At 35.9% G+C, this 25,998-nt stretch overlaps 1 protein-coding gene across 2 annotated transcripts; it reads left to right on the forward strand.

Moving 5' to 3' along the window:
* The first annotated feature begins 2,930 nt into the window (after positions 1-2,930).
* LOC143584876 (two-component response regulator-like APRR2) lies at positions 2,931-11,029 on the forward strand. 2 transcript variants are annotated; one of them, XM_077066807.1, is made up of 11 exons: positions 2,931-3,070; positions 3,899-3,978; positions 4,083-4,149; positions 4,243-4,289; positions 4,636-4,713; positions 4,801-5,271; positions 5,795-5,935; positions 6,020-6,289; positions 6,365-6,421; positions 6,497-6,574; positions 10,388-11,029. In XM_077066807.1, exons 1-11 carry the CDS (start codon positions 2,941-2,943, stop codon positions 10,499-10,501), a joined length of 1,533 nt encoding a protein of 510 aa, XP_076922922.1. In that variant the 5' UTR covers positions 2,931-2,940; the 3' UTR covers positions 10,502-11,029. The 2 variants fall into 2 exon arrangements, with proteins under 2 accessions (XP_076922922.1, XP_076922923.1); XM_077066808.1 differs by having other exon boundaries at positions 2,944-3,066.
* The last annotated feature ends 14,969 nt before the right edge of the window (positions 11,030-25,998 follow it).

Here is a 25,998-nt window from a genome sequence, read left to right on the forward strand (position 1 = left end):
CTCAATCAGACTTCATCAGAGTTGATCATTCCCAGGGCTTTCAAAAGAAAGTTGAACCTAGTTCTATCAAGTGGTTTGGTGAATAGATCAGCCAAGTTGTCACTTGTATCAACTCTTTTCATTTCAATCAAACCTTTTTCACTACAATCTCTTATGAAATGATGTATGATTTCAATGTGCTTAGTCTTTGAATGTTGAATGTTGAACAAGATTCTTAACAGTAAAATATGCAGCAGTATTGTCAATAAAGATAGGGGTGTTAAGAAAATTCAAACCATAGTCCAGCATTTGGTTCTGAATCCAGAAAACTTGGGCACATCAAGCAGATGCAGCAATGTATTCAGCTTCTGCAGTTGATATAGACACAGTTGTCTGCTTCTTGCATTTCCATGACACTACCTGTCTCCCAAGAATTGACATCCACCTGAGGTTGACTTCTTGCTCATGTTACATCCATCATAATCATTATCTGTGTAGGCAATCAAATCAAAAGACTGGTTCTTTGGATACCAAATCCCCAAGTCTTGTCTTCCCTTCAAATATCTAAAAATTCTCTTGACTGCATTCATGTGAGAAACTTTTGGACTTGACTGGAATCTTGCACAGACACAAACAACATACATAATGTCAGGTCTTGTAACAGTTAGGTACATCAGGGATCCAATTTTGGCTCTATACTCATGTTCATCCACAGGCTCCCCCTTTTCATCGGCTATCATCTTTTCTTTTGTGTCCATTGGAGTTGAAGCAGTTTTGTTCATGACATTTGAACTTATTCAAGATATCCTGCACATACTTAGTTTGGTAAATGAAAATCCCATCAGTTTTCTGTTGAACTTGCAGTCCCAGAAAGAAGTTCATCTCTCCCATAGAGCTCATACTGTATTTGGATTTAATTACCCTTTCAAACTCCATACACATTTGTTCATTGGTTGATCAAAAGATGATATCTACATAGACTTGTAACAACAGCAAATTTGATCCATTCCTTTTGTAGAAGGGTGTTGTCAATGGTTTCCCTTTGGAAACCATTTTCAAGAAGATGGTTTGACAACTCATCATACCATGCTCTAGGAGCCTGATGTAATCCATATAGGGCTTTGTTTAATTTATACACCCTGTTAGGATACATTGGATCCTCAAAACCTGGTGGTTGAGTAACATACACCTCTTCATCAATCTTTCCATTTAGGAATGCAGACTTGACATCAAGCTGGAATACCCTAATATTCTTTGAGGCAGCATATGCAAGAAAAATCCTAATAGCTTCAAGTCTTGCAACTGGTGCAAAGACTTCCTCAAAGTCAATTCCTTCTTCTTGTAGGCATCCAAGTGCAACAAGTCTAGCTTTATTCTTAATCACTATACCCCTCTCATCCCTTTTAATTCTGAAAACCCATTTTGTTCCAATTGCAGATCTGTTTCTTGGCCTATCCACAAGATCCCAAACATGTAGCTCTCTGAACTGAGCCAACTCATCTTGCATTGCTTCTACCCAACTATTGTCCTTCAGTGCTTGAACAATGTTCTTTGGTTCTATCTGGGATAGAAAGCAAAAGTATAAACAGATGTTTGCAGATTCAGAATGACTTCTTGTAACTCTTTCATATATATCTCCAATGATGTTTTCAGAAGGTTGATTCTTTTCAACATAAGGGGTTTGCACTATCATATCAGCAGATATATTAGTGTCAAGATTTGATTCATTGAGATCTGGTTCCTCAATGATCATTCAGTTTCAGCATCATGAAACTCTGGTGCTTCTTCATTATTCTGTCTTGAAGTGGATGCACCATTGTTTCCCATATTCAATCATTCAAACAGATCTTGAAACCTTGTTGTTGATACAGCTTCTTCCTCACTTGCTTGGTTGCTTGGGTTTCCCTCATCTTGAACTTGATCATTTTGCACCTCTTGATTGTCTTGAATGTAAATGACAAAAACTAAGCCAAACATGCAAATAAATGATAAAAAAATGAAAGACATTTTCGAAAAGGATCAATACCATAATTTTATTAATTCAGAAGGACAAAAATTGAAATTCTCACTTAAGTTTTATACGCACATGCGTTATAACATTAGATGCATGAGCCGCGCTTTAATACCTGGTACGAAAAATATAAAAAGTTATGACATAAGCACAACTCGTTCTATGTTAATACATTGATACAAAAATTAAACGATAAGTTTTTATTTTTGGTTCGTGCTATAATTTCATCTTCCATAATCTCTCCGTAAGTTAAAATAAACAAAATGTTAAAGTCTGAAATTTCGGTCAACTCTTCAAACTTATCAACGGTTTCTTACTGATACGATTAAAATAAATTGAACTATCATATCATGTATGTAGCTTAGTTGTTTTTTATCCAAACAACTTCCGGTTATTAAAAACTGAAAACAGTAAATTTAGATTTTCAAACCTGAGGTTAAAAACAAACACAAAATCTTTGAAAAATATGGTGGTTGGAAAGTACAATGATTTGATAATTTCTAAAAAAACAAAACTCTCTCTCTCTCTAATTAGGTGTTCAGGTTATTGTGACCAATTAGTGCAGACTTTTCTTGCATATCTCATCTTTCTCCACAAATTCTCTCTCTCTTGAGTGTCTGTGGGAATCTTTTTGCAACATAAGGATAGGCATCATAGTTGGCACCACTGGTTTTTCTTCAATTCTTTTAGTAAAGGTCATAAGTTTTGCTTCAAGCTCTACTTCATGAATCATGTGTAACATCAATTTCCATTTATTATTCTATTAATTATGTCTATTTTCCTTACTTATTTCTCTTTTTTATTCCATCTTACATGCATTTGTGAATCCTTTTTTACCATATATGCACCTCCGCTTTTCTGTTCTTCCTTTAAAGTTTTCTCTTTTCAGCTTATCTTCAAATCTTTATCATCTGAAGTGGGGTTTCATATGTTTCGATGCCGAACCAGCCATGGTTTGCACTGCAAATGATTTATTGGAATGGAAAGATTTTCCAAAGGGTCTTAGAGTCTTGCTCCTTGATGAAGACATCAATTCTGCAACTGAAATAAGATCAAAACTTGAAGAAATGGATTATGTTGGTCAGCTATTTCAACTCCAAAAACTATTCTTCATTTATTTTATTTTTAATTCATTTTGCAAGTGTGATAAGAGTTTTTGACTTTTAGCGCAAGTATTTTATTTTATTTGTTAATTTATTTAGTATAAGTTCTGGAGATTGTATAGTCAAGCATGATTAGTGACTGAACCCGGATTGTTTTTTTTCTAAATATAGGAATATATAAACTCATGTTTCCCCGGTGCCGGGCCTGAATTGTTTTCACGTCTAGCATAATAATTCATTTTTTTAAAATAATGTTTTAAAAAAACATTATTTTAAAACCCAAAACCTGATTAATTTTAGGTTGTGTACCTGTCTTTTTTAGGTAGATGGAGAAAGGGTAGATAAATGGACTTGTTAAAATAGTCTCTTTTGAATAATTATAGCATTTTTTAATATATATAAAAAAGGTTTATTCATCTTTTCAAAAATTGGACTTAATTAATTCATTTGTTGAAAAGGGTTTCGTGATATTTTTTTCTGACAATATAAAAAATGTTATATATAATTGGTCATATAATCGGCGGTTACATGGATGACTTTTATGGAACATTCGTGACTACAATGATCAGAAAATCTCAACAACATATGAAGCAAGATGCGCAAAAGTATATTTACTTATGTTAATAATCAAAATACTAAGAAAAACTCAAGAACATATTATTTCCTATGTTTATGATGATTAACAAGTTGCGTATTAACTAAAAAACGAATTAACGCTCTGTCCGTGTAATTTAACTGTTTGAGTGAGTTTTAACAAGATTCATCTTTATACAAGTTTAAAATATTTTTGTGTTCTGATGTACAGTTTCTAGGTTCTGTTGTGAGAATGAAGCATTATCAGCCATTTCGGATGAATCACAAAGCTTTCATGTAGCAATAGTAGAGGTATTTTATTTTGAATGAGATTTTATTCATGACAAGTAATTCAAACATTTGAGTTTGTATGATTTTGGGTCTGAAGATTAATAGCATCATTACATTTGTTGCAGGTGCGCGAACACAACAAAAATGGAAGGTTTAAATTTCTTGAAAACACCGAAGATTTGCCTATAATCAGTATGCTCTATGAACCACTAATCTAGTGTCTATGATCGTAAATCCAATAATTCCTTTGAATCAATCATAAACTGTGAGTTCTATTTATTGCAGTGACTTCAGACATGAAATGCATAAGTACCATGATGAAGTGCATAGCCGTGAGTTTTCGCACTATTAGAAAACTGTGTATTTGAGAGTCTATTTTCTGTCACAAATTGGTTGTAGATGGCTGTTTGTGATCGAAAATGTTGCGTGCGAAACAATAATGATCATCAATACAGATTAATCTTTACGTGTTTTTGCATTCGTGGTTATCTCATTTTAACGACTTCTGTTTGAGGTGATTTTATCTAATAAATCCTAATTTGTCACAAAACTGCGAAAGTACACCCCAACACTAATTCTACAACTTTTTCTTTTAAAGCTGATTTTGAATAATGAATATAGATAATTACCTTCAAAGTGCATATTTAATAAGATTGTTTCTTCGATTACATGTTCTAGCTTGGTGCGGTTGAGTTCCTTGAGAAACCACTTTCTGAGGATAAACTTCGAAACATATGGCAACATGTGGCTCACAAGGTATGTTTAACTTCTCTTTGAGTATTTTGATAATTTCGTTACATTTCATTTGTTTTCTGATAATGGAAGTGTTAAAATTTCGAGCAGGCGTTTAATGCAGGACCAAAAGAACAAACTGAACCATTAAAATCTGATCAAGACATTCATTTGAAAATAGAAGATATAAAGGAAGAAATTAATCAAACTCAAGAACATATTGATGAGCTACTGCTTGAAATCGATAAGTATCCAGCTCCATCGACCCCACAATTAGTTGATAATGGGGATTGTCATGATCAAGATCAAACTAACATGTCGACAGAGAAAGAGTGTGTTGATCATGATGGTGAATCCAAATTTGTCGAAACTATGTGTGATGATTTAGTTGTTGACACTGCTACTGGTACTGATACTACTACTGTTGCTGACAATAACTCGTGCAAGAGTTTAGAAGAGGGTATTGGGAAGTATTCTAGTAATGATTGTTGTACTGACTTTGTTAATGATGGTACAAAGAGAAGTGAAGCATCCGAGAGTCCTAATTCACGGCCCGCAAAATCTAGTCGAAGAAAAATCAAGGTAAGATGATGGACGATGCAATCTTTTAAAATAATATTGATTTATGATGCATAAGGCTTGTATTTAACCCGGAACGGGTCCAATAAAAGTATTTAGCCTTGGGGGGGAATCAATCAAACAGGCTGAAAGTCACCTAAACTATATTGTTTAGGATGAGTTTCATTACAAAACATCAAACTATTGTGATTTGTGAGAACAAAAAGAGCATACCTAAATCTTTTAACCAGAAACCTACCTTTAAATACAAATGTCCATGCAATTGGTGTGTATAACAAAAATAATAAACGAATTTGTTGTAAACTACACGTGTAAGTTATTAGTATGTATTGAGTTACACTTACAGTACAAATCTATAAGTTAATATATATAGATAAATCAACTTTTATATATCCCAAAAGATGAATAAACAGTTCAATTCAATTCAATCATTTTTTATATTTCAATAATTGTTTTTGTAATCATAATTCATGTATTGTTACGATTGTTTGAAAATATTAGTTTTAATGACACGATACTATTTCAGGTAGATTGGACATCTGAATTACACAAAAAATTTGTACAAGCAGTAGAACAACTCGGTGTAGATCAAGCAATACCTTCACGTATACTTGAACTCATGAACGTTGAAGGTTTAACCCGCCACAATGTTGCAAGTCATCTCCAGGTTAGTCTAACTGTCATTATACATATGCACTCTTATCGAGAAATATTGCACGCTTATATCTTATTTGTATTAAACCTTAAACAGAAATTTAGATTGCAAAGGCGACATATTTTACCCAAGGATGGTGGTCGAAAATGGCCGCAAACTCGACACACAACTCCAAGAAACTGCTATCCACAGAAGCCCATCATAGCTTACCCTCCATATCATGCCAACCACACGCTTCCACATGCCCAAGTGTATCCCACCTGGCCACCTCAGCACAATTACACTCTGCCACCTCAGATGTGGGCCCCACCATATTATCCATCTTGGCAGTCTTCTGAAAACTGGATGTGGAATCCTTATCCAGGGGTAACTGACTAAAGATCTTTTTTGCTACGTGTCTTTGAATGTTAAAAGTAATGTTTAATGTATTGTGTGTTACAGCTACAAGCTGAAGCATGGGGCTGCCCAACTGTACCACCACACGCAAATTATCCTCATGTGAGTGTATTTTCTTCATTAAATTAGCTTCTTTTATTTGTGAAAATGTACTCATTAATGATTCGGGAACTGCAGAATGCTTCTCAGTTTCAGAGTAGGAATTCAATTCAGAGTAGACAAACCATCGAAAAGAATTCATTTGATAATTATCCGGTAATCACTCAAACTTTTCATACAACTTTTAATCTCTTTGCTTTGCAAAAAAGGTGATGTTTCATGGTCAAAAGGACCACAGCTGAACATTCTGGTTATCCTTCAGCTAGAAGTTCTTTATTTAATGAATGAACGAACATAAACATAATCATTTGTTCATTCAACTAAACAAACGAAGTCATGAACATTAACACATCATTTTCGTTCGTGAAAGGTCGTTCAGTTACGTCCTTGAATGCTCATTTATTTTACGTCCATTAACCTTCGAGGTTCATCTTTGTTCACATATTAGTTTTAAATGTGTTTGATACTTATTAATTGGCCATCATGCATCTACACATCATCATCAAATTTTAGAACTGTTAGGGATTCGGGTATTTAAACACGCACACAAACACAAGTAATTTGCAAGAAAATATAAACGAAGATGAACACACGAGATTTACGTGGTTCGGTCTAGACTGACCTACGTCCACGGGCTGCAACCAGGGTATTTTATTATTGCTACTGCCTCACTCGTGATGATGAATTACAAGTACAAGATATCAATTTATAACTACAAGATTAGGGTTAACAACTTGTTCCCCAAGAAAAACAATAACGGGCCTAATATAAATAAAACCGGGCCATTTTCCTCTTTAATTAACTGCCACCAATTTAGTCTTCTAAAATGAACCGACCCAACACCAATCAAGCCTCCATAACCCAACAATCTCCCACTTGGAGGGTTGATAATATTCAAATTGTCTACCGATGATTGCTTGTACCTCTTGTAATTTTCCTTGTCTTCCTGGTTGCATCTGCCTTCTCATCAGTTAACCTGAACACCCGTTGAAGCTACCCCGAGCTCCAACACATCAGTCATGGCTACAACTGCCACCGACTCGTTCTCTGTCCCTACCGGCTCCCACTTACACGAACTACCGAATCCTAGAATACCTTGAGAACAAACAACACTCTCCATGTTAAGCAGGTAATCTTCTGGAGAGACTTTAACCGCTGAAATACGGGTTCTCTTAACCCACTGTCTGGTAACTTTGGCTAAAGCTTTGACTGACTGACTGCCAGTGCTCCCACTGCCACGAAAACCTCTGACTGGTTTTTCTGAACCTCTTATAGCACGTTCAACCTGAATCTGACATGTGGCTCTGGATTTATCTACTGCAAAACAAACCTTCTTCTGCCCACTAGACTTTGTGAATCGGACTTTGGTCTTCTTCTGAACTGGGTCGGTCACTCCCTCAGACGATAAACTGACCTAATACAACGAACCCGTCTTTCTTCCTCGGGCCATGACAAGATTTACCTTTACAACTTTCCACTGCCCGTTCCCAAATTTAACCCCATGTCCCTGTTCATCCAACTGCCCGATAGAAATCAACTTTTTCTTTAAGCTTGGAATCACTCTGACATCCTTCAAGGTCCATGAACCGGCTGAAGTAACTAAATTCATGTCACCCATGCCCGTAACATCAAGAACATCATGGTTCGCCGGTTTAACCTTACCAAAATCACATTCCTTCAAATTCTGCAATGCTTCACTCCTGTGGGTAGCATGAAATGAAGCACCAAAATCCATGACCCAGGAACCAACATTATCCTCAACGCTAAGAACTAAAAACTCATCCTCTGGACATTCTTCTGCAGTGTTGACTTCTTTCTTTTCATTCTTATCATTCGGACACTGATTCCTGAAGTGTTCCTTCTCTTTACAACCCCAACATTCAATATCTTTATGAGTGTCCTAGACTGACTCCTCTTCCTACTCCCACTGCCTCGTCGTTTTCCCCTGCATCTACCTTCTGTGATTAATATATTACTTGATGATTCACCTGAACTTCTGTGTCTTGAATCCTCTCCAAGAATCAAATCTCGAATCCCATCAAAAGTAATTTTTGTAGACGAACTACAAACCGCAGTCACTGTTTGCAACCAACTGTCGGGCAAAGAGGAAAATAACAAAAGACTTTGAACTTCATCATCAAACTTAATGCCGACTGACACTAAGCGGGAGAGGTTCGAATTAAGATTATTAATATGTGTTGCAATAGACCAACCCTCTTTCATTCTTGTAGTCACTAGCTCTCGGATAAGATAGACCTTATTTGCTGCTAAGGGCTTTTCATACATGTTGGATGGTGCATCCATCATACCACGCGCTGTGGTTTTCTTCATGATGTTAAACGCCACATCTTCCGACAACGATAAAGTAATACAAGCCCTAGCCTTCTTGTCTAACTTCTTCCAATCTGCTTCTTCTTCTAGCACTACATCCAAGTCTTTCTGACAAAGTAGCGCTTCAACCTGCATCTTCCACCAGCCAAACTTTTGCCCATCAGACTTCTTATCATAACCTTTCCGTCTTCTGCCATGACAATGACCAAACGAAACCTGGATACGAACAAAGACAGACACATCAATGGCACGGGCCTAGACTTAACGACTGTTCAACGAAACTCTATTAATCAAGACCACCCAGCTAAATTGCCCGGTAAATGTGCCAAAACCCAATGATCAAACCCAAAATAACGAAGTTGCGAACCAACCAACAAATAACTTGAACCAACCTGAACCGTAATAAAAAATACTGAAACGAACTAAAAACGCAAACCTTTTCTCTAGTTTCTTTCTGATTTACAACTTCTTGTTGTTCACAAAGACACCCTTCTGTCCTGCTGATTACGACGCAAAACAAGGAAACACCAAAAAAATAATTGGCTATAATATTTTGATGGTGTATTTTGGGATCAATGATACCAATATTAAACTATTAATTCAAGATCATAATTTGTGGAGAACCAAAACAAATATATGTCTGGCGGCGGTGGATTTCTTAAACCCACCAGTAAAGAGCAAATAAAAACAATATATTGCAAACTACAATATATTTGTTGTGACGATGGCGGCTGTTTGTTTAACAAAACCCTCGATCGATCGAGCAAATGTCAACAATGGCTGGCTGCCAAAAAAAGAAAACAAACCCTTAAATATAACTCAGTCGATGGCTGGGTTTAACGGCTACGTCTGCCGGCGACTGACCCTAATCGACCAACTCTTCTGCGACCGTGTTCTCAAGTGTGTAACCGTAACCTCGGCTCTTGATACCATTTGTTAGGGATTCGGGTATTTAAACACACACACAAACACAAGTAATCTGCAAGAAAATATAAACGAATATGAACACGCGAGATTTACGTGGTTCGGTATAGACTGACCTACGTCCACGGGCTGCAACCAGGGTATTTTATTATTGCTACTGCCTCAATCGTGATGATGAATTACAAGTACAAGATATCAATTTATAACTACAAGATTGGGGTTAAAAACTTGTTGCCCGAGAAAAACAATAACGGGCCTAATATAAATAAAACCGGACCATTTTCCTTTTTAATTAACTGCCACCAATTTAGTCTTCTAAAATGAACCGACCCAACACCAATCGAGCCTCCATAACCCAACAAGAACCACTAATTGTGAATGACTACTGAGCAAATAGCACGTTCATTTAATTTTATCAGTTGATTCAAGTTTGTTTGTGCTTATTTATTTATTTACGTCTGTTTAGAATACACGAACAAACATAACTATTATTATTATTATTATTATTAGATCATTTATAGTCAAAACTAGACAAACGCGGATATTTTGCATGAGGCGGTTTTTTCCGACGTTTTGGCCACGCCGTCATAACTCTACATAACCCTACGACTACGGATGGTCTTATAAGTCAACATTTCCCATTGTCATGCATATGCATGTGCATTTACATTACTATTATTATGACATGTGGAGTACTAATACTGTTTGTTGTAGGGAGATGAAGTTATTGACAAGGTTGTGAAAGAAGCAATAAATAAGCCCTGGCTACCCTTGCCTCTGGGTCTCAACCCACCGTCAACCGAGAGCGTCATTTCCGAGCTCTCGTAGCAAGGAATCTCCACCGTTCCTCCGGGAATCAATGGCTCTCATTGATGCGGATGTGTATGCCAAGTATGCCACCTTGGCAGCCCTGTTTATGTAGTGGGCCCCGGTCACATTTGATGTGATGATCAATAAGTTTCTTCTGATCCTATACATTGCCATTTACAAGCTTTTAATGTGGTTGTAAATAGATCCTAACTTAAGACATTTTGATTTGCTTGTGGGACCAATATATATCTCATCTGGGACCCATGTTGGTGGTGAAGAATTGGCCTATGTAATAAAAGGTTGTACATCTTTGAAGAGATGGTATAGGTGGGGCTCAGAAAATTAAGGGATAGGGTCCAAAATTTCCTATCAACTTTGAGATGCTTAGTTAACTTATACATTGTGCATGAAATGCAGTATTTTATTCTGGAATTGCAACTTCAACTTTTAGGCATAAGTTGATAATGGGAGTTCTTTATTAGATGCCCTCCATCATCAATTGCATCTCATCAGTTTTCACTTTCAATCTGTGAATAACAGCATGCAGCTTTTTAATTGAAAATAAATTTCAATAAATATATTTGAGTGCATGGGTTTTATACAAATAAGTATTGTATTTTAATCATATGGTGTATAGTAAAGCTATATTATTCATTCTAATTTTCTTTGTAATGTGTAGTGAGAAATTTAGGTTTCTTAATATAGACCTAAGTTTAATTCTCATTTACAATATTTTGTGAAAGACATGAGCTTCTTAATGAAAGAAGACAGATTTTGTGATCTTAATTTTGATCCTGATGGCAATCGGGTTTTACCACTGTTGGATCTTCGGGCAGGTGGATTTTCCTCGAAATTGAAGATAACTTTGAGGCGCTTAAGGGCTCCATAAGGCTAGGTTGGTTCAGCTGACGGGGACCATTAGCTATTGGGTCACCCTTACGGAGTACCCAGGCATTCTATATTTGTTGTTGTTCAAAAAGAAATTAATTATCACGACGCGACACGTTGCCTGATGTTCCGTCGGATCAGACGTTCTAAGATTCTGGCCGACCAATTAGCCGGAAGAACCGTCGGAGGTGAAGACAGTCGGCTCCACGGAAACAATGTTTGAACAGTCGGATCCGATTGTTTAATTTGTCCGACGAATCCTAGAATTTTCAATTTGGGGGTTTTTTTATTTTGTTCTAGAGTGAAATTGAACATTATGGTTGTGTTCTCATTGAAAAACTAAGCGATTTGCACTATTTATTTGCTTGATTTTGTGTAGAAATAAGAAAGACGGAGATGGAGGTTTGGTTATGGAGGTTTAGGGTTTGAGAGATAGAAGAGAAGAATTCAGTTAGACCCACTAAAATTCAGTGAGATCCGACGAAATTTTAAGAAACTCGGTCGGATCCATCAAAACGTTGACACGTGGCGCGCTTTTAAAGGTTCAAAAATTCAGTTGGATCAGAAGTGGTTTTAGTCGGATCCGAGGAATTTTTTCGCTACGTATTTTGTTTGGTCTTGGGTTATTTATGGAAAATCATGGTAAAAAATGGTTATTGTGATAAATTTCCCTTTAATAAATAGCTACTTTGACTCATGTGCAAACGTGCAATCCTTCCGGAACTGCACCCGTATTGGCTTGGTTTATTATTATTGTATTGTCCCTTGGTATAGTAACCGAAATAAAAAGAAAACCTAAAAAATAAAACCGTGATGTGTCTAAAATGATATCATCGTGTGTTTTAAAATGGCTGAAAATCCTAAAAACAAATATCAATTCCGATAATAGTGATACCTGTATCGATGTTCGGTTAGGACTCAGTTTGTCACAATGCTTTATTTTAAATTAAACTCATTTTTCAATAATATATTCGAAATTTTAGCTAAAAATAGAACCGAACTCTGCGTATTCTATATTTTTTTTTCTTAATATTAACGAAGGTAAGTTATCAAAGAATAAAATTAAATTAAAATTAAATAGGTTAAGAACATTATTAGTGTATAATATTTAACCGTTTAAAACTAATGAAACAGAAAATAAACATATTAGTTGCAAGAAAATCGAGTAACCAACATCAATTAAAATATTTTATAATATTTATTATGCGTAATGTATTATACTATTAGTCAATGAAATTAATATATCAAAATGATGATTTAAAAAAAAAGGGTAACAGTGGAGAAAGATATGATTGTGAATTGAATACTTTCAATAATTCAAAACTAGTTCAATTGATTAGATCATCAAGTCCAAAAGACTTTTAAAGGAATGCAAAATCTAAATGCGATGAAAGTATATTATAGTCGGTATTTTGTTTACATATTATTAAAATAGCTTTTAACACCTAACACCTATACTAGTTTTTATTTTACATATTTGTAGTTTTTAATATTTTGAATATATTTTTTAAAATTTATTCCTTAATTTATGATAAAAAGGTTTTTAATATAGATCAACCTATTTTAATTCATTTATGTTTTGTATTTTTGTTTATGTTCATTTTCAGATAAAACATTAAATAAATTATTTACTTAAAGTTTTATGTTCTTTGTTTGTGTCCGTTTAAATGTGATAACTTATCTTCGTTTATGTTTGTTTACATTTGTTTTTATATGTTCGTCTACCCTTGTTTAATTATGTTCACATGTTCATGAACTGTTTATTTAAATTTTAAATTAATGAACATTTGACTCAGGTTGGTATCAGAAAGCATTAACATCCAAAATTAAATCAGGCATGCTTTTATAAATTTAAGATAGCATATTATGATTGGTAACAATCATTCTATGTCTAGAATCAAGCTTAACATGGTGGTGGTGGTATGAGTGATGAAGATGAAAACACGTTGACCCAGATATGGTTTTATAAACAAAAGAGGAGGTAAGACACGACCAGATCTGAACTGGTGGTGGATTTATCGGTTCATTACTGGTTGATGTAGGTGACGAACTGACGATGGTGGTTGATACATGAGAGGAGAGGTTAACGATGGTGGGTGGTAATAGGAAGTTAGCTGATGGAGAGGATAAATTGGCAACAGAGAATATGTAAAGGAAATGAATTAAATTAGAGTTTGATGATAAAATTACAAATAAATGAGATGCTATAACTCGTTTAAAGGCTATCCGGGTTTGGTGAAACCCACCACTCGCAAAAATTATTGTTTGATGACAAAAGGGTCACAAATAAATGAGATTTTATAACCCATTTATGGCCAATCCAGGTTTGGTGAGACCCATGACCCGCTTATTTTTTTAAAACTAAAACGGGTCAAATGAATGAGAGCTAACCATTCATAATTGAAGCAATCTGGTGACACGATATTGTGTTGAGGGTGGGGGCAGCAAATAGTGACACGTAGGACTTTTTGGTAGATAATTACTTAGAGTATAGATTATGATTGTCACACCCGATTCCATGGGCCTAGGCTTGAGATAAACATTGGTACATGAATTGTAAATATATATCAGGGTATTTGTTGTAAAGGAAAAGTATTTTTCATTAAAATATATTATAATACTCAAAATCTCGGGAATTAAACACCTGGTGTTGTGTTACAAAAGAGTTATTGATAACACAATAATTTACATCTTTTTTAAGTCAAAATATCTTAGCCATCAGATTGTCTAACCACTATCATCACCATCCTGTATCTTATATTCTTGGTTACATGCAAAACAGTTAATAAAATACGTCAATAAAACATGTAGGTGAACACGTTAACTCCAAACACTTTTAGATACTTAAGTATTCCCTGTGGGTATCTTTTGACCTGGCCCATCATGGCAAAGGAAATAATCAAATTTTGAAATTCTGAAATACTATTATAAACTTAAGCTCAACTCGAAATCGCTTAGCAAACACCACCACGTTCGAGTACTTAGCAACTACCAATATACACAAGACCATTCCCCACTCGGGTATAACTTGGACCCAGCCCATCATGGTGGTAAAACGACAAAGCATGGTGCAACGTGCCCACTAACTACCCACATATGTAAGTATCCAGACAAACATATATGATAGTCTGAGGGCCATCGTGTAACATTCGTTAATTTTCAAACCCGAAAACCCGACCCATTTTAAATTTTCGATGATATATATAAATATACACAGCTTTGTTTCATGTATTTCATGTGACATTCGTCAATTTCTATTATTTGTATTGTATTCGTTAAACCAACCAGTTTTTTTATTCGATGTGTTCGGTTAGTTATACATTGATGTGATGCGTTGAGTGTGGTAAAATATAAAAGAGGAGATTTAGCTTTTGCACAAGATCGTATTTTAAATTTGTAATAGTGATTTCTACTAAAACACACACAAAATAGGCAAGTGTACCTATCGTATATGTAGAATAGTATTGGTATTGACTTCGATTTACAAAATAGGCAAGTGTACCTATCGTATATGTAGAATAGGCAAGTGTACCTATCGTTAAGTAAGCAAGTAGTTTTAGTAAAGTATAAAGATTAGGATTGACTTCGATTTCTCAAATACCAATTCTAGCAACTTCGGGTGGTTATAGTTTAGTCACACAACCTCCCCTTGGTTGATTTAATTATGTTATAATTACACATTCCATTAGCATATGATTTATTTAACAAGCATGATTACCTAAGCAATCGTGTTAACAATGTTATTTCATAATTATCAAAACTAGAGAATAGATCATAACTTATATTCATCATTTCTAAGTACAATACAATGTTCCATGTTTTATCTTGAATAAGTTATCAAGGTATTTTTTTTACCATTTCTAGTCTCCAAGAACATGAGTGAATCATGAATGATTATTAGTCATCAACCTTGATGTATTGAGTTAAAGTGATAAAACAATTCTTTATCAAAGGATATTTTCATTACCAAACTAAATCACATGTTCAACATAGTCAGCAAGTAAAACAAAGTTTCTTCATAGAAATTAGATGGTAAATGGAGTTTAGCTCATAATGAGCATGGTTATGAACATTAAAAGAGATGAAGATAACAAACACATAATCAAACTAGAACAATCTGGCCAAATGTGAATGAATCTTTCTTCTTCAATGGTGATGGATGATGCTGATGATAACCTCCTAGCCTTCAAAATCTCCTCCAGACCTTTAATATGAGTGTAAAGTGGGTGTTTTTATAAGAGCAACTTGACTAGAAGTTTTCTTCAAGCACACCAAATGAGTGCAACATACTCTCCTATTTATACTGTCTGGAGGACCAGGCATGGCCCCGTGCTCCATAAGGCACGTCCCCGTGTTTTTGGTCACTTGTTTAAATTTATTTTGTCTTTTGAAAGGTGACCACGACCCTATGCTTCCTGAGGCACGGCCTCGTGTCCACGTGTCCAATATTTTGTCTTTTCTTGCAAATGTTTCTCTTTTCTTGCATATAAAAGCATGGGGCGTGTCCAGGGTGGCATGTGGGCGTGTCTGGGTGTTTTTTTGGTTTCATTTTTCTTCAGATTTTCTCTTGTTTCCTTGTTTAAGGCTTGGGTTTACCTGAAAATACATTTTAATATGATAAGTAGCTATTTGAGCTATATTATTTGATTGAAGTTGCAATTTTAGAGATTATTTGAGCTATATCTAATTATTTCGATTAAATGATTCAAATAATTCAAGTACAAAGTACAACACATTAAACAAACGATGAATACAAATCTAAATTGTAACATCACAAAAGTTTCGGGTTTAAAACACCAAGTTCAAAAGATAATGGACCAAATTTGCCAAGTTTTAAACCTCAGGGACCAAAATGAAACTTCTGTCTTCGCGGCCTATCGCGATCGCCTGAAAGACAACGTCATCGCGAATCGTGATGACGTGGTCTGACAGGTGGACACATGTCCCGCCACGTGTCCACACGTGGCACAACACCCGCAATGTGTCACCACGTGGCACTACGTCTGCCACGTGTTGCCACGTAGCAACCCTAGTGGTGACTGTGCATGCCTATGTCGCGATACGCGATGACATGATCAAGGGACCATCGCGTATCGCGATGGGTCCCCTGATCAGCCTATAAATGGAGGCCTTTGGCCCTCTCACTCCTCACACCATTTTTCACACAGTTTTCTCTTTCTAAAAAACCTTACATCTCACTACCTCGATAATCGTGCCAAGCCTCCTCGTAAACCGTGCCCAAATTCCGCTGTTTCCTCGATCTACGTGCAATACACCTACGATACCGACTATGTTATCTTGGAGAACGTGACGCTCAAGATACGACTCGACGACCATCTCGAAGTACGTGCCAACAAGACGTGAAGATTGGGGTGCATTATTTTGCGTGCCAAGGTGGTGTTAATCAAAGGAAGCTCGAGAAACAATAAGGCGTCGAAGTGCTGCCCAAGTTTCTAGGGTTATTATAAGCCAAACAAGGTAGGCATAATGCCCGAATAAAATAATAATAAAATAACAAGGCTTAAAACCTTAAGTCGAGGATATACTCGATACCTCGAAAAATAATAAAAGAACATGTAACAAAGAATATAAAAGACAGATATGTGAATATAATATAATATGATTCTTTGTTATAAATATTATGTAAGTTATTATTATTCTGAGATAATAAGTAAAAGAAAAATATATGTTTCTTAAATAAGAAGGAAACATAGTGTTTTAATAAAAGTAAAACAAGTTAAACTAAAGGTTTTAAACTTGTAAAAGAAAAGAACGAAAAGATATTTTAAACTAAAGTTTTAAAATAAAGAAAAAGATGTTTTGAACTAAAGGTTCATAAAGAAAATATAATCGAGGTAAAGATTATAAAAAGAGATTAAAGGTCTTAAACCGGATTAAAGATCCGACTAACAAAAGGTTATACTCGTACTATAGGTGCGAGATAGCAAAGAAAGGAAAGACCTGGTCAGTGTATTGAAGCTGATCATTTCAAGAAAAGGTTAATACGCCTAACTTTATAAACTTATTTAATCGAGTCAAATAAATGAAATGAATTACATGAGATAACGTATCTCTAAAAAATTATAAAGAACAGTAATCGCTAGCCCTCAGGCCGTCGTGTATGTTTGTTTGGATCCTTACATATGTGGTAAAAATTCGGTGGGCGCACCACACCACACCTGGTCATGACCTCCGCCACGACGGGCCAGACCTAAGTTACGTCCATGTGAGACTGATCATGTGTATACGTATGGTACCTAAGTAATGTCGAATGTTGCGGTGTTTGCTGGGGTGTCTTGTGTGTGACTTAAGTTTATAATTGTGTTTTGGTTTAAAGCTTGATTATTCCTAAGCCACGATGGGCCGGACCTAAGTTATGTCTCGAGGGGTAATCAAGTAAAAGAAAATATTTTATGCGTCAGCTTATTCACCAGCATGTGTTGCTGACGTATTTTCTAAACATTTTGTAGGTACTCAAGATTAGGAGCTTGGAATGCTCGAAGTGCTTTGTTATCCGATGGCTCGGATCATTTTGTTAATATTAAAATATAAATGGTGGTTTTTTATAAGCAAGTAATCTTTTATAAACATTAAACGGGTATTTTAAAATCCCATCTTTTGTTAAGTAAAATCATATAAATATACCTTCCGTTTTAAACACGTAAGTCTGATTTATTTACAAATGTGGTACCAACATATGTGTCATACACCTAGGCTGTAGTTTGGGGTGTGACAAGTGTTGGTATCAGAGCTATCGATCTTAGCAAATTAGGTATTAATTAATGATACCTAAGCTTCGGTCCAAGTGAATAAGAAAAATATTTGTTATTACTTGTTTAAACTTAAATAGGGATAAGATAGGCTGGTAAACCTTTTCTATCCCTTCTCAATCTAAACCACCCAACCTATAGATGTCGTTCAAGAAGATGATGGATGGATTCATGAGAGATGCGAGAAGAGCTGGAATTCCCATACCCTACTGAAGGACAATATGAGCGAGGATTACTACAAAGCATTCTTCAATCAAGATCACCCGATCGACCAAACCAAACCGGTGTACTTCCCTGGAACCGAACAATGTCCAATCAACTTACCCGATGATCCACCAACGCAAAGGAACGATCCCCCAAGGCACTCAAGTTATCATCCATCAAGCATACCTATGTACCATCCGTCCGACATCATGACATATCATCCGTCCGATATCCCGACGTATCATCCGTCCAATATCCCGACGTATCATCCGTCCGACGTTCCAACATATCAACAACCCAAATATGCATTTCTCTCCAATAAGCAAATCAAGGAGGAACCTGAGTTCGACTCGTCAGACTGGATGCAATGCCACTCCGACCAAAGAAGATGGCATACTGGAACTTCTGCTTTCAACTCAGTTGATTCTCACCCAAACATCTATGATGGACCTTCTCGAAAGCCGAAGATGAGGGTTATGATGCCATACGAGAGTTATCGTCTACACCCTGTGGAGAATGAGACTGCAAAACTGATGGAGGAAGAAGACCTCGAAGAAGAGGAAGATCCGGAAGATGAAGAAGACCCCGAGGAAGAACCTGATGAGGAAACGGCTCCAATGGAGGAACCAACAAGTTGTGACTGCCCGCCAAATCAAGGATGTGTGCAACCATTCTTCCACAAGAATCCAAGCTATGGCTCCTTGGACCCATACATGCAATACCTTCAAGAACTCAAGAACAAGTCATCATCAAGTTTTCCACAGTATCAAGGCAAGATTCCATCAGTCGAAGAACAAGCGAACGAGATCCGTGAGCAAAATGAAGCAGTTGAAGATTTCTTCAACTATTCGTCTAACGTTACATCACCACCGTACCCCAAGAACCACTATGACATCATTATGATGGGGTACCGTGATCCACCACCTCGATATGGATACTCGAATGAGATCCCACAGTCCCAAGAAGAGCATCAGTCCCAAGAAGAGCATCTTGATAGGGCCTTGCATGAGACTGATGATCTAAGAAAGAAGGTAGTTGTTGATGGAGCCAAGAAGAAGAAGATATGAGATAAGATGGTGAAGGATGTGTGAAGAAATTCATGAGAGACTAAGAAATGGTGAAATGCATAATGTAATAAATGATGTAATGTTGTGTGTTACGAAATAAGGATAGGGATATATATATATCAAGTAATGATGTATATATAAATGTGTGATGTAATAATATATATGTGTCACACCCCGACTAGGTAGTTGCGGAAGCGTAATACGGGAATGTAACAGATAATACTGGTATCAACCACATTGTTTATAAAGAAATTCAACAACTAATTTACATCATATTACATTGGTAGGTACTATGTTTACAAACTAGATGAAAAAAACATAACCAGTTCTCGGTTCCTTATTCATTAGTACGTATTTGCATCTATTCGCAGCTATTCAACTTTCCTTCTAACACCAAGCACGTAAGCAAATCATTCCAACTTCGGCTTACCTGAAAAGCATGTTAAAACGGGTCAACTATGTCTAGTTTGTGAGTTTCAAGTTTCACGAGTTCGAACAAAATCAGTATACGAGTTCGTAAAGTTCACAGTACGTATGTATATAAGTATGTGTATGATGTATTATACTAAGCCACAAGTGAAACTGAGACAACTCGCACTGAATGGCCACCCTTGCCCATGTACTCCCGTTGGCATTTAACAGCCACTTTGCCCCAAGTATGTACTATGTCTTATAAATGACAATGTGCAACTGCGTAAACAAGTATATCCGGCATACCCCACCGGCGCCTTCAGTTGGGTTTGTCAAACCGATAGTACTATCCACACGTCACTGGCACGAAGTTAATCACTTGTGTTTGTGGGGACTTTCAAGTGTTAGTACTTAGATAATTCACATCACCACACGTTTTCAAGTATATAAGTATATGTAAACATGCTTTCCACCCCAAAAGTTCGTAAAACAGTTTAGAAAGTGGGGTTGTGAAACTCACCTTATTGTAGTTCGAGCAGGTAATATACGTCAATAAGTGTTATGCCTCGATTATAACTCGTATCCTATAATCGGTATCGTACTGTTAATACTAGTACAGTGTTTAAACCAAATCGGGCTGTATAACTAGTCTGGTTATAGCTATTAGGCCCAAAACATGACCATAGTCTTAGATTGTGACGCTGTATACTATGAAATGTTTAAAACTGGATTTGGCTCAGTTTCACCGTTTTTCGAGCCTAGCCAAGTTGATCGTTTATGCGTTTCGGAAATAGGTAAGATCATATAAACTTATGTAAACATATTGATTGATAAAATGATTTGATTTATAAAAGAATTTTAAGGTTTCGGTATCTGGATTGATCACAGGTTTCGTTTCCGTTTTCTTACGGTTGTAATTATACGAAGCGCGTACAATTCATCCGAATTGTCCGGAATTCTCGTAAAAAGTTTGTTTTTATCAAATTCACCTAAAATTATGATATTTGACCACTTTTGACATTTGACATACCAGTCAGTCCGTTAAACACAAAACTGCCGGTTTCGTTAAAACAAATATAGTTTAAATCTTTGATTATTCATAACTAACTATGCACTTATATATAAATTATGAAAATTTTTATAAAAATACATTAAAATATGGATAATTTTATAAAAATACTTTCAGAAATTTTATGATTAATTATCTATTTATAAAAATTCATTAAATGTGTTATAATTAAGTAATAAATATCCCGTTTATATCAAACAACATCTGAAAAATCTGATAATTTTGCCAAGTGGTCTCAAAATCATCACATAGCTCCTGAAAAATCTCCAGAACCTAACGCTTTGGCCAAAATGCTTTTTTGCGTGTTTTTCGGCTGTTAAAACTCGATTACAACACAATTGCACAAAAAATACCTAAACATCTCCAAATGTCCTCAAACTTTTCCAGTGATATTCACATAACATTTATGGGTTCCAAACAAAATTTCATAATTTTTGATGAATTTTAACTATTTTTCCCGAATAAACGCCAATAAACGGTAATAAATTCGCCAAATATTCTCTTTTTATCGGAAAATTACCAAATTTGAACAGGGACTCATTTAAATGATCCCTAATGTCCCTGAAAATTTTCACAAGCTAAAAACAAGAACGTCACAACCTAATACTAAACAGCCCCTAAACGAGTGTTACGGGTTTACCTTGTCGGTTTTCGATGAGTTTTGATGGTTTAAACAACTCTCCAGGTCTTGGGTCACAAACTCAGTGTATCTACATATCATATAACATCCAACCAAGCATAAATCATCCATATAACAGCCTTGTTAATTAGGGTTTCGGTTTTGGTTTCAAACCGAACTTTCGAACCGTAAAAACGACATATTCATGTTCTAATCCGTGTTTTTGGCCAAAAATCCACATGGTACTGACTTGTAAACATGTTTGACATCAAAAAATATTTTAGGTGATTTTTAGGGTTTTTGGATGGTTAAACATGTTTAAAACTAATCAAGACTTAATTTTTCATGGTTAAACTTTGTTAATCAAGTAAAAATCTCATGAGTTTTGATTGTTACCTTGAAGGTTTTGGCTGGAAGATGCAAGAAATCAGCTGATCTTGATCTTGGTTGGTTTGTGTGTTAAAATATCCAATTTTTTTAACTTATACAACAAGCTAGAAACAAAAGGGATATACCTTTATTTGCGGCCGGCTCATGAATGGGGCCCATTAGGCCTCTTTTTGGCCCGTTGGTGCCTCAGTTTTCGTGCCACGCGTAAAATTCGGTCCAAAATTTAATTCGGGTTCGGTTTTTCGCAAGAAAACTAGTTCGAGTGCGAAAAATAGCGCGAAAACGAGTGTTTTTCAGGCCATTTTTGTAAAATAAGAAAAACGTACTGACTCGTTTCAAAAATCCAAAATATTTTCACGGATTGCCTAGAACATGTCATATAAGTGTTTTATAAATCTTTTTCGGCTTAACGGATGCTACAATGCTCGTTTTGATATTAACGATTGCGTTTAAACCATAGCGTATCAATAAACGAAACCTTTTTCGTTTAAATGGTTTTAAGCGTACTGGGGCCTAAATATCAATATGTTAGCCACTATAATATATATATATAACTCGTATATGACCCCTCAGTATATATACGGGTCATAATTAGTATCGGTCGGTTACTCGTTTAAGCATTACGAATTAACCGATTTATCGTTTACTCGCTATGTAATGAATAAGGTATACCTTGTTTTGTCACGAAAGTCACAATATGTATCTTGTAAGATATATATATATATATATGTTTAATAAATGAATAAAGTAATGTGTGATTAAGAAAAGATTATAATTTAAATTTCAGCAATGTCGAATCAAAATAATGCTGAAGCATCACGAAAGGAAGCAGAAATTCATGCACGAAAAGATAAAGAAAAAGAACAAGAAAAAGAATAAGAATAAGAACAAATCCCTGAAAAATACATGAACCAAATCCAAAAGATGATAAAAGAAGCCGTTAGAGCTGAATCTCAAGTTAGAACTCAATCTAGGCAATCTCAATCCATTGAACCTTCTCAAAATCTATTAAATCCCGTCCTAAACCATCTCATATTGAAGAGAACGTTCATGAGTCCAATGTTGATGGGGGCATAAAACAAAAGTTTAAGAAATTGAAAATTAAGAGTTGTCCGTTTAAGGACTTCAAGAACTTTGGACCCAAGGAATTCTATGGTGACAAAGGCGCCATTGCAACGGTAAGATGGCTTGAATAAATGGAGTCGTTTGTTATTATAAGAAAGTGCTCCGAACAAGAGAAGATCCAATATTCTGCCCAAATGTTGAAGGGAGAGGCTCTGGAGTGGTGGAATACATAAATAATGAGCAATGGAAGGCAAGATCGTACAATTTGATGTGGGAAGAGTTCAAGGAAATGATGATGGCGAAGTTCTTCCCGAATCATGAAACTAATCAAATCCTAACAAAATTCCTTAATCATAGAGTTGTAGGAATGAACCTTCGAGAGTACAACACAAAATTTCCCGAGTACTGCCGGCTCGTGCCCTAGCTGGCCACTCCTGAATCCAGCAAAGTAACAAGATATAGTTGGGGGACTTTCGCGGGAAATCTGCGACATGATGAGTTCTCACCTCCGTCGAATCGCTGACTCTGCATTGGAGTTGGCTGGATATCTAATGAGCGATATGATCCGCAACAAGGAAGAAGACAAAAAGGTCGTGCCGTCAAACGACCACAAGAAAGGAGAGAATGCCCGCTTCAAGGGCAAGGATGTGGAACAACGCAAATTTGGAACAAACTCCAACTACACTCAATGAAAGACTTGAAAAAAGTACCATAAAGGTCGCTGCCACTTTGTTCCGTCCTCAACTACAATCGTCTGCGACTCGTGTCACAGACCCGGCCACACAACGGCCGACTGTTGGAAGAAGACGATGACTTGCTATAACTACAAGGAAATGTTGGGTTTTAACAAGATTATCAAAGTGATAAAATCCCTATTTTACCAAAAACGCAGCGGATATAAAAGTTTTAAATCTTGTTAATATGATATGTATAAAACCAATTTTAAACATGCAAAACCCAAACCCGGATCCAAATACGAATTACACATTATCAAATACATACATGTCACTATAAGTCCATGCATGTTACTACTACCTTTCAATATGACAAAACCGGGTGAAAGAGATGATGATTGAAAGGTAAGAACATGAATATGGAAGCTCCTCAAGCTAGCATACCCCAAGCTTCAACAACACACCACTTCTAGCTAGGATTTGCACTTGAAATTTTCTTCTTCTTTTCTTATGTTGGATGAAAATACCCAAGAGAGGAAGAGAGAAAAGTTTACTTGGAAATTATGTGTGTTATGAAAGAATGAAAGAGAAAGACTTGGTTTTATTCAAAGGCATCTTTCTCTCCACCAATAATAACCATTGCATGTCTCCACTAAAACATATAATAATATTACATTTGAAAGAGTATTATTCCTTTTCCCTTTTTTTTATAAAGTTATATATATATATATATATATATATATATATATATATATATATATTTATAAGTTTATAACTTATAACTTATAAAACTTATTATATGTTAAGATACATTCTTGATTATTAATTCACATATTGTTATTCAACCAACTTAAATAACACTATGTAATGTTCTCTCATAAAACATAAATCACCCATATGATTTGTTTATTACACAAGTACATTTTATTTAGAAACCTCTTTCCAAATAACTCAAGTGTTAATATTCATTTGTTATGATCACATCATATGTAAACGAATATTATCGGTGTTTGTCTAGCTTGTTATTGGGTATGACCCGACTTGGATCATAACGTACTAGCCACGTCAATTATAATATGTCTCTTGGGCAGACCGAGTCCAACAATCTCCCACTTGCACAAGATACATAGAAGATTGATGCAAGTAGCAAATACCGCCTAACTACGGTTTACTACCCCTAATATGCATGACGAAGTGCCATTCAATAACATCATCCCTTTCAAGTCCCATACTTGAAAATGATTTAGGTGAAACTATCATTTATCCTTTTGCCACAAATGTCATGTTAAATCCAGAGACACAGAGTGATCATTCTCTGTTGATTTAACTTGTCAGGCCTTAGACATTTAACTCTCAACGAATAAGAGGGACAAATCCCATATTGACTACATACGTCTCTCACTATCACCTTGTACTATACTTGAGCTTAGCCTTATGTACTGACATATTTCAGAGCAGCGAAGAACTAAGTCAAAGCATAATAGTCGATGAATATCAAGACCCAATATGTATCTCAGGTCAGAGGATACTATGAAGTTCGCCTTTACTCAATTTACTTATGATCACAAATCCCAAGGATTCCATGCAGTAAAATTGAGGGCGGGTCAGTCCAATATTTATCCCATAAATATCTATGAACCTTGGCAGCAACCCTTTGCTATATTCATACCTCATGAATATCTACCAATCCAAGTTCATAATAGTCTTACTTTCACATTTGTTCCCACAACTATGAACGACTACGGACGTTTAGAATAATACAAATTATTCACGGATTTAAACATACTAAAATGGAACATAACTTAAGAACATGACCATATGATTGAGTTAAAATAAAATTGTTCCAATATCCAAATACAAATTTTGATCAAATCCAATCACTAGAATATCGAAGTCCTAAGGCGCAAGTATGACTCTCATGCTTCGGCCTTTCAAGGAGTTTCGTGAGTGGGTCCGCAATGTTTTGATCAGTGTGAACTTTGCGAATACATATCTTTCCCTTTTCAACTTCATCCCTTATGTAGTTGAATCTCCGCTCAATGTGCCTCGTCTTTTGATGAGCACGAGGTTCTTTGATTTGAGCAATTGCACCCTCGTTGTCACAAAAGATCTCTAGAGGGTCCTGAATGGTACGAACCACTCCTAGATCGGCAATGAACTTTCTAATCCATGCAGCTTCTTGAGCTGCCAGGGAGGCGGCGATGTATTCAGATTCAGTGGTGGATAAGGCTACCACATCTTGTTTTGCACTCTTCCATGAGACAGCACCACCATTGAGAACGAAAACATATCCCGATTGTGATCGAGAATCATCTCGATCAGTTTGGAAACTCGCATCAGTGTAACCCTTTACAACGA

The sequence above is a fragment of the Bidens hawaiensis genome, unplaced genomic scaffold, assembly GCF_021521415.1.
Source record: "Bidens hawaiensis isolate Kalapana, Puna unplaced genomic scaffold, B.hawaiensis_p1.1 tig00033483_1, whole genome shotgun sequence".
In the NCBI taxonomy this organism is placed as follows: Eukaryota; Viridiplantae; Streptophyta; class Magnoliopsida; order Asterales; family Asteraceae; genus Bidens; species Bidens hawaiensis.

What these genes read in the sequence shown, in the direction of transcription:
- LOC143584876 (XM_077066807.1), top strand. Translation starts at nt 2,941, where the DNA reads ATGGTTTGCACTGCAAATGATTTATTGGAATGGAAAGATTTTCCAAAG. An exon ending in TGAAGAAATGGATTATGTTG is followed by an intron (nt 3,071 to 3,898) that starts GTCAGCTATTTC and finishes TCTGATGTACAG; the next exon opens with TTTCTAGGTTCTGTTGTGAG. An exon ending in TGTGGAATCCTTATCCAGGG is followed by an intron (nt 6,290 to 6,364) that starts GTAACTGACTAA and finishes TGTGTGTTACAG; the next exon opens with CTACAAGCTGAAGCATGGGG.